Here is a 9,384-nt window from a genome sequence, read left to right as displayed (position 1 = left end):
CAGCGACTGACAGCCGTTCTGGTTATGGGAAAGGCCCAGCTAGCTGCGGACCCCCCTCCCCCTGGACACTACCCACATATCCTGTCATCATGACACCTAACCTGAAGGCAGCCGGGAGGGCCTGTCCCTTCTCAACTCCTCACCTAAACAAGTGAGAGAAAGAATGGGAAGGAAGTCAAAGATGGGGGGACACTCGTGACCTTCCATCTCAAAATCCTCTTCCCTGGAGCCAGTGCCTGTACTTCCCCCGCATCCCTCCCTTCCCCACAGCGGGTTCAGCAGCCCCAGACACAGCCAGAATCCATCCAAAAAAAAAAAAAGACAGAGATTCTTTATTTAAATCAGCAAACTCAAAGATTTTTCAAGCCCCAGCCCATGGTGAGCAGCCTTCCCTCCCAGGCCCCTTCACCCCCACCCCTGAGCCACAAAAAGGAATGGAAAATGAGAAGCCTGAGGGCCTCTGCCAGGGCAGGCTGCCTCCGAAGTGTGGTGAGTGCAGTCCAGCTGGGGCTGGGGTGGTGGCGGCCACAGGCCCCTCCCTATAAATTAAGTCCCTGCAGTCATAGCTGTAGGCAAGGCATACTTGTGGGGGGAGAAGGCCGTCAGGCAGCATCCCTGATGCCCAGCTAATGAATGGATTAGGGCACAGGGCTCAGAGGGAAGAGGCCAGAGGAAAGAGAAGAGGTATGGTGCGGAGAGGGGGTGAGGCACCCCCCAGTCTTGGTCCCAGGGGAAAAGAGGCCAGTTGGTCCAGTTTTGTGTGTTTGGAGAAGGGAATGCATTAGTAAGCACAAGGGGGAGGCCACCGTCGGGCAACCCCGGAGGAGACAGGCCAGGCCCCCACCCTGGCAGAAGGAAGAACGAGAGCTTCCGAGGGCTCTCAGGGAATGTCAATGCTAAAAAAAAAAAAAAAAAAAAAAACACAACAACATATATATTAACCATTCACGGAGGGCAGGGGCAGGGCTGCAGGGCAGATCAGAGGATCTGGCGCGGCATCCCATAGCCTGTCATGCCTGCCTGAGAAGCCCCGCGGTTGGTCCCCATCTGTAAGCCAATCACATTCTTGCCCTCCTGCAGTTGGTTGTCCGAGAAGTAGCGAGGGTTCTCCTTGGATTTCCTGGGTGGGAAGTGAATGCTGGTTAGGAGGAGGGTGGAGGCCGCCCCGGTAAATGTCCTCCCAGGGCAGAGCACAGGCTTCTCTGGCGTACGTGCTGGTGCCCGCTCTGCCTCAGAAAGCACTGAGCTCACCGCCCCTCATCTCTCAAAAGGGACTGTCCCTTGCCATCCCAGGAAAGGTGTGAGGATAGAGACAAGGGATGCCGAAGTGCTTGGTAGAGGGCGTTTCCCAGGGACAGGAGTGAGCATGACCACCTCACTGGCCCAGAGCCTGGGCTGCCCAATGTACTCACTTGGGAAACCAGTTAGGATCCCCAGAGAAGAGCCCATCATCCCGGGCTACCGCCAGCCCGCCCAGATTCATCAGCGTCCGCTGCACACAGGCCATGTTCTTTCCTGGGAAGAAGGAGCGGTTGTATTAGCCTCCGTGGGGCTAGGGTCCAGAATGCCAGGCCTCCACCTGTATCACCAAGTCAGCAGGCCCAGCCCCCAAATTCTTTTACTCTTCATCTCCCTATTCTTCTCCATTCCAACCTCCAACATGGTCAACTCCTCTATCAAAACGCAAACAAATGAGCACACACACACATTCACACATACACACTCGACTCTGTCCTCGGGGTGCCAGAAACCTGCCCCCTCTCCCTGGAGGAGATGGCTCAGGCCAACCTCTGGTCTTCTGGACAACACTGCCCTGACCCTGGCCTTGGCCCACCTTCCCAGAGGTCCACAGTCTGGAAGATGTCAGTGGTGTTGATGCCGTAGCGCTCGGCTGCTTGCAAGAACTGGGAGATCTGCTCCATCTGCTTGAAGGCCATGGTGGAGGCCTGGATCTTCTTCACTGGGGCCTGCCCCTCGGGGTACAGCCCATTAATGAGCTCACACAGCACCTGGGGGAGGACAGCAGAGGTGAGGCCGTGCCCATACAGACCACAGGGCACCACCCTCAGCTCCAGAGAACGACACAGGTGCCTCTTCTACCTGAGGACAGTTCTGACTCCACCTGGAGAAAGCCTCGAGCTCCTTCCTGCCCAGCCCCTGCCTCTGAGCCCAGAAAGTGAGCCGTGCTATTCAAGGATCACTGACTAGAGCACACCTCCCCTAGCCCTTCCCCTGCAGCTCCTCCTCCTTCCTGTTACCTAAGGCTTCCACTTCCCTTGGTGGGAGGGAGGAAAAACAGGAGGGCCTCTGCTCGATGGAGATCCCCGGGCTCAGGAAAGCTGGGGACAGGGTTGCACTCCTTTCTTCAGCTGAGACCATCCCTGCTCCCCCAGAACTTCTGGTCAGAGGCACCCTGCTCTTACCGTGCCATCCTTGAGCCAGTTCTGGAAGTTCTCGCGCCCAGGCTGGGGCCGGCCCACATCCTTGCGGCACTGGGTGGTGATCCACTGGATCAGGATTTGCTCCAGGTCCGCATCGTATTGTTTCTCAATCTTCTGCTGTACCTCCCGGCTCAGGCCGTAGGCAGGTCCCCTGTTGGCCATTCTGGAGGGTGGCGGCAGTGGCTGTGGGGACTGGGGAGAGGACACAGCCAGACCCGCAGTCAGCACTCTGCAGCCTGCGGAGTGGGGGACTGCCCACGGGGACACACACCATATCCCTCGGGTGGGCCCCAGAGGGGAGAACAGCTGCCAAATGAGAGCGTCTCACCTTGGCCCTGGTGGGTTCTCCCACCCTTATGACAGGAGCCTGTCTACTATATTGAGGCTTCCCATTAGATTTCATTTGAATGGCTCCACTCCTACAATGAAGTATAAAACCCACTGGAATACAACATAGGGTAAATGAGGCCAGGATTGGCGGTTCAGCCCCTCATTAGGGGTGGTCAGCTTTAGCAAAGGCAAACTGGTCATTCTAACCCTAACTGTGCCTTTTCCAGTCTGGGAAGGAGAATGATTTGGAAAGAATATGCAGTGGCTTGGGAACCCATGCCAGGAGTCAGAGGACTGGACAGATCAACCCTCAATTAGCCACTGGGTTTTCACTGAGCTTCCCAGGTGGGACTAATGGTAAAGAATACACCTGCCAGTGCAGGAGATTCAAGAGATGTAGGTTTGATCTCTGGGAGGGGAAGATCCCCTGGCGTAGGAAATGGCAACCCACTCCAGTATTCTTGCCTGGAAAATCCCATGGACAGAGGAGCCTGACGGGCTACAGCCCATGGGGTCGCAAAAAAGTCAGACACAACTGAGCAACTAACACTTTCATTGAGCACCCACTATTTGCGCTGGGGCTTGCAGAAAAGACAGAAATCCTTGATTCTAAAGTTGCACATAATGCCATCAGAGACAAAGACAGCACATGGGAAAGTACAAGAGTTGTACAGGATGAATATTAAACTATACAGATCATGTTGTTATTTAGTTGCTAAGTCAACTCAACTCTTTTCCAACAACATGGACTGTAGCCCGCCAGGTTCTTCTGTCCATGGGATTCCCCAGGCAAGAATATCAGAATGGGTTGCCATCCAGTGGATGTTCCTGACCCAGGGATCGAACCCACACCTCCTGCCTTGCAGGCAGATTCTTTACTACTAAGCCAGCAGGGAAGCCCGTTTGCCGCAGGAATTAAGGGAGGAGTATGGACAGAAGCAGCCTGGAGGGCTTCCTGGAGACCTAGGTCTGAGTAGGCCCTTAACAGATTTCACTAGGCAATGGGACTTTATATTGACAAATTAGGGATTACTTAATTCTACTTTCCTTTCTAAAAGAAGTGGGAGGCAGAATGGCTCCTGCAAAGGTGCCTATGTCCTAATTCCCAGAACCTGCAAATGTTACCTTATATTGCAAAAGGGATTTTGTGGGTGTGACTGAATTAAGGATCTTGAGATAGGGAAAGTACCCTGGGTCATCCAGCAGGGCCCAATGTACTCACGACAAGGGTCATTATAAGTGAAAGAGGAAGGCAGTTGAATCAAAGTGGGAGAATGAGAAGGAAGTCAATGATGGAGTTTCACAGGGCCGTGAACCAAGCAATACAAGTGGCCTCAAGAAGCTAGGAAAGGCAAGGCGTGGAATCTCCCCTAGGCACCCCCAGAAAGAATGCAACCCTGCCGACCCCTTGATTTTAGCCAGAGAGACTTAGCCCTGCAAGATATTAAATGTATGTTGCTTTAAGTCACAAAATTTGTGCTAATTTGTTATAGCAGGAACAAGGCCTAATTCAGGAGCCTTGGGTGGTATTTGAGGACCTCAGTCAGGAAGAACGGGGAGGGGGGTGGTTTCCTGACCACTGGCCTGAGTTGACAGCCCACACCTCATAGAGGGCAGTCTGTCCCCACCCGCCATCTCCCTGCCTAAGTCCCCGCACTCAGAGCCCTGTCCTGGAACGCCACATGTCAAGGGGGAGCCAGGACCAGAGACAGCATGGGACTCAATTTCCTGCCCCTGTCCCCTCCCCATGGGCTCTTCTTTCTGCTCTGAAATAGAGCTGGCTGACTGTACAGAAAAGAGGATGGTCCTGACCAGGCACCTAAGTTGGAGGGGAGGGAAGGGAGACACTCCCACGCCCCAGTCTGGCCCCAGGCCAGGTCAGGCCTGAGGGATGAAGTCAGGCACACAGCAGGTTGAGCCCCTACCGCCTCCTCCCTGACCCTCCGGGCAGGTCACAGGGACAGCAGCTGCCTCAACCCCCCTCACACCTCAGTCCCTGCAGGGGCTCAGTTCAGGCCGCCCCTCCCCACACTCCAACAGGGCTGCTCTTTCTGACTCCAACTTATGGGGCTGCACTTTTCCGGCAGAGATCCTCCCCATAAATCAGCTATTTTTAAACCTCATTAAGAGCAACCCACCCCCACTTCACCCAGCCTGAAAGCCCGGCCAGATAAATGTCAGTCTGGGCCTTGACCCACACACCAGCCACACACACACTTAGCTTGGGGAGGGCAGGCTGGTTGAGCAGCTGAGGTCTGCGGAGAGAGCAGACAAGATTCCCTGCCCCCAGCCCAGCCCCAACGGCTCAGCCACCACTCAGCCTCTATGAGCCTGTGACCCTGCTGCATAGGCTTGGGAGGCTTGGAAGGAAGGAGAGGGGGCCAGAGGCTGCTGTCACCAGGAAGTCCCCTTGTCCCAGCCCCTTGTCCAGACCTCACTTCTGGGAGCAGCTTCACTGCGGTCACCTGGGCCTCAGGGCGGTGTCTCCATGGAGCCAACTGGCCTGAGGCCCAGGGATCACTATGGCCAGGAAAGCACAGGAGAATGATTAACCTGGACACTAGGGTTACGAAGGGAGAGCAGGGCCAAAGCCTGACCCCTCCAGTGTTGCCTATGGAGGAGTAGGACAGACTCGGCCCCCCAGGCCCACCTCCAGGTGGATGTTGAGCCCTCCTGAACTCTGGAGCCTGGACACAGCTGGCAAGGTCACAGGCCCCAGCTGCAGTGTCTCAGCTCCACTTGGGGCCACTGCCCTAGACCCTGCGGAGTCAGAGCCATGAGGCAGAGCTCTGGCAGGAGGGAGAGCCATGAGGCAGCCTGCCCACAGCTGTTCTCCCCACCCCTACGAGCAGACAACCTCTGAGGAGCCGTGGCTGCTGGGACTGCAGTGGCGCACCCGGGGCTCGCCCCTAAAGGAGGGAAGGTAGCCACTTGCCTACTGGAGTGGGGAGAAGCTGTGTGGGAAATGCCCAGAGCTGGGGGTCCAACGGGAAGACAGCTGCACAGCTTGGGGGGTGGGCTGGCAGTGAGTAAGGTGAACTCCAGAGGTACTCCAGACAGCAGTGGAAACAGCCCTCACCCCCACCCACGAGGTTACAACAGCTGGGAAGAGGGGAGGGGCTGCAAAAGGCACTCCAGCCCTCAGCCGCACCCAGACCCTGGCTGGACCAGGGACGCTTAGCTCACCCCACCGAGCTGAGGAGCTGATGCCAAAGAAAAGGCGGACGTGGGGGTGGGGTGGGAGGATTCCAGGGCTCCGGGCAGGGGTGTTGAATTGTGAAGACAAAGGGACTCTCCATTCATTGTGCAGAGAGGACCCAGGGGGACTTCCCAACCCAGAGGTGGCATTTAGACTATCCTGAAAAAGCGAAGTGGGAACCCTTGCCTCTAAAGTGAAGTGCCACAGGGAGCAGGGGCGGTGGGAGACCTACGACTGAGGGGCCACCTTGGGGCAGCCCCCTTGCTATAGAGTCAGGAAGCAGAAGAGAAAGCTGAAGCTGCACAAACAGGAAGCCACAAGGCTTGCAGGGGAGGAGGGGTATGGGGGGGGCCGCGTTGCCATGGCTTCTGTGTACCAAACACAGGAATGGGGCAGGGTCGGGGCACCAGGCAGAAACATCCACTCAGCGCAGAAGTGGTCAGGAGGCGCTAAGCGGGAGCAGAGGCAAGGCAGGGCATGGGGAGCAGAAGTGGGATCCTTGGAAAGGGGTCGCTTCACAGGTACAGACAGGTGCAAGGGATTCCTCAAGGAAGCAGCTGTGGAGGGAACAGAAGAATGTGGAGAAGGGAAGTTACAAGTCTTGGGGATTAGAGGCCAATCCCCACGGGGGCTGGGGTGGGGCGTGGGGGGAGAATTGCACTTGGACAGACTTATCTGTTGATTCTGGAAGGGTAGGGCCCCACTGGCCTCACCCTACCTTGGCCTCCTCTGCTGTTTGAAGTCTTCCCTGTGGACTAGGAAGGAGAAATTGGAAGTAGGGTTACAGACCCGGAGCTGTCCCTGTCTGGTGCTCTGGAGTCAGAAAACTGGAGAACCACGGGTCTCCTCCTACCCCGGATCCCCATACTAGTCCATTCTCACCTCTACCCTGCTTCTTTCTGCTAGCGGATACCAAGCTTCCCCAGAACACCACCCGTAGCGGCTCCAGGAGACTCAAGGAGGCCAGCAGAGCGCGCGGGGCAGGGGGGTTGGGGAGGTCTGCGGCAGTCGATTTCCGGTCCTGCTGGTCCGCCCCCCCACAGTCGCCCCCACTCGCCACACCCTAGGCCGTTACTGGGATGAATCACCCCCCGCCCGCCGCTGGGGTGACGCAGCGGTCTGGGCAGCCCGCCTGCCCGCCCGCGGCCACCACCGACTTTCCCAGCAGCAGGGGGCAAGGGGTGGGGGCGTCGGCTCCCGTAGAGGCTGGAAGCCTGGAAAGCAGCCATCCTCCCCCCAACACCGCCTCCTGCAGGCAGGGCACCCCGAGGCGCTGTCTGGGCTGCAACCTCCCAGATGCTTAAGGTCGAGAGACCTCCTGGAGAGGACTGGAACTTCAAGTCCCCGCCCAAACCCGAGAAGGCGAGGCCACTGCGGGACCCGAGCACGGCGGCCCCTCGCCCCAACTCGCGACGGCCAGTCCCCAGAAAAACGAGCTTCAGAAACGAAGAGGGCAGGCAGCACCCACACGTGCTCCTGGAACCAGGAAGTGAAGGGTCGCCTGGGAAGCCCCGGCGGCGCGGAGCTGGCCAAGGGTGGGCGCCGGGACCCTGTACCCTGCATCACTCTGGGCCAGCCGTATAATCCGTAACCCCCTCCCTTTCTCGCCCCAGCGAGACCCGGACTGGAGCCGGCGGGCGGAGCGCAGTCCCAGAGTCTCCGATCCCAACGAACGCCCCGTCAATGCACTAGCAACACCGCCTGACCTCATAGCTCAACAATGCAGGGGTCAGAGCCTGGGGACGGACCTGCCAGCCCAGGGCGGGGCAGGGCAGTCAACGGACCCTTGCCTGCCAGCCCTCGATCCGCAAGCTCGCTGGAGCAAGCCGCAAGCTCGAGATTCTTGCTTTCTGGAGACCGCGCACATCCCACGCCCTCAAGGACCCTTCCCTCCAGCTTACGGTTCACGTGGGTCGGAGAGTTGCGCACTCGAGGCGGGGGCCGCAGCGCGAGTGAATCGCCCGGGTGGGGCCGGGGGTTTTCAGCCTGCTCCCGCCTCGGACGGGGCGGACCAGGGGCGGGGCAAGGGCCGAGAGAGTTTAAAGGCGCCGCAGTGCAGCTGCGGAGAGCAGTGCTTAAGAGAGAGAGGGGCGGTGGATCAGATCCTGAGTTAAAAGACCTGGAGGCAGTGGCCTCAACCCTTGAGAACCTCCACCCCTACCCCAGAGCCCTTAAACGTGTGCCCCAGTGCGAAACTCTCTGCCTAGGTTAGCGCAAGACTGTGGGCGTTTTTATGTGGAAAGAATCCTTTTGGCTTAAATAGGGTGGTTAGGTAAATGGAGGCACAGGAAAACATTCCCCTAGACACAAGTGACTAGGGTGTGGCAGAACTGGAACTAGCAGGCCAGGACAGCTCCTGCACGAGGTCTTGCTCCCCACCTTCTTCAAGCCTGGGCAGAAACTAACAGTGAGGTCATTCCTCGCCCAGGGCCCAAGGGGCGTGATCAGCTTTGGGACCCAGGGTTCAGACTTGACTCCTTTCTCCTTCGTTTCCTCCCCTATGACCTGGCACCTCTGCTTTATCCTAGAGGGATCAGAAGAGGCTTCAGTGGTGGAGACTAGCAGTTCTCCTGTCTCTGAGGATGAAGGAGAGTATCCTTTGGGGGTTGAAAGAATGCCCCCACCTGTTTTCAGGCTTCAGTTGAGCAGTCCCTCTGGGGTGGAGTCGCTGCTTATAGCCATCAGTGGAGTTCTTCATATATGATAGAAGCCCTCATTGAAACTTGTTTTCAAGCACATCAACAACCTGTGGCTTCTCACTTTTCCATTCGCTCTTGCCCGGCCCTCCCTACCTCTATATTCCGGTGATTCCCTGGGATGCCAAGTGTTTTTACTCCTCCCTACCTTCACACAAGTTGTTCCTCTGCCTGGGATGCTCTCCCTCTCATGACTGACTTCTCACTGCTCTACCCATCACCAACTTGGTGGCTTTGGGGCAGATTACTAAAGCACTGAACACCTCAGTCACCTAGTCTATAAAATAGAGCTAATAGTACTACCTACCGCAGAGTGGTAGAGAATTCAACAGTACATGTACAAAATTTAGAGCAGTGCCTGGCTATTGTTCTCACTTCCTGTGACACGCCAGTCCCAGCACAAGCTGTAAGCATTCACTGTTTGCAGACTCCTTCCTTCATGCTACCTTAATAACCAACAGACATTTTTATCACAGAACTTATCACAGCACACTGTAACTATTTCTTTACTTTCCTGCTTCACTGACTAGAAAGAATTCTCCCAAGAGCAAAGATGTCTTGTAAACTTTGTATTTTTTCAGCACCTAGCTCAATGGCTGGTCTTCAGCAGCTGACCTCAGTAAGCACTTAATAACTGCTTTTGGAATGGATCTTGAATGTATCTCCATTCTTTCAGAGTCCCCTCACTGTTTAGGGTTTAGGGATTTCTTCCTACTTC

At 56.6% G+C, this 9,384-nt stretch overlaps 1 protein-coding gene across 3 annotated transcripts; it reads right to left on the bottom strand.

Annotated features, from left to right (window-relative positions):
- Nucleotides 1-308: 308 nt before the first annotated feature.
- TAGLN2 (transgelin 2) lies at nt 309-7,978 on the bottom strand. Of its 3 annotated transcripts, none has more exons than XM_040230135.1 (5): nt 7,872-7,978; nt 2,424-2,633; nt 1,835-2,009; nt 1,413-1,515; nt 309-1,120 (listed from the first exon to the last, which is right to left on the bottom strand). In XM_040230135.1, exons 2-5 carry the CDS (start codon nt 2,601-2,603, stop codon nt 979-981), a joined length of 600 nt encoding a protein of 199 aa, XP_040086069.1. In that variant the 5' UTR covers nt 2,604-2,633; nt 7,872-7,978; the 3' UTR covers nt 309-978. The 3 variants fall into 3 exon arrangements, with proteins under 3 accessions (XP_040086069.1, XP_040086071.1, XP_040086070.1); XM_040230137.1 differs by lacking the exon at nt 7,872-7,978 and adding an exon at nt 6,853-6,930; XM_040230136.1 differs by lacking the exon at nt 7,872-7,978 and adding an exon at nt 6,689-6,900.
- Nucleotides 7,979-9,384: the final 1,406 nt, after the last annotated feature.

The sequence above is a fragment of the Oryx dammah genome, unplaced genomic scaffold (assembly GCF_014754425.2).
Source record: "Oryx dammah isolate SB20612 unplaced genomic scaffold, SCBI_Odam_1.1 HiC_scaffold_28, whole genome shotgun sequence".
NCBI classification, from domain to species: Eukaryota; Metazoa; Chordata; class Mammalia; order Artiodactyla; family Bovidae; genus Oryx; species Oryx dammah.
This window is presented reverse-complemented; position numbering and strand designations above follow the sequence as displayed.

Coding starts and splice junctions, on each gene's coding strand:
- TAGLN2 (XM_040230135.1), bottom strand. CDS start 2,603: ATGGCCAACAGGGGACCTGCCTACGGCCTGAGCCGGGAGGTACAGCAG. Junction 1,516..1,834: donor GACTGTGGACCTCTGGGAAG/GTGGGCCAAGGC, acceptor CCTTCTTCCCAG/GAAAGAACATGGCCTGTGTG. Junction 1,121..1,412: donor GATCCTAACTGGTTTCCCAA/GTGAGTACATTG, acceptor CTTCCCACCCAG/GAAATCCAAGGAGAACCCTC.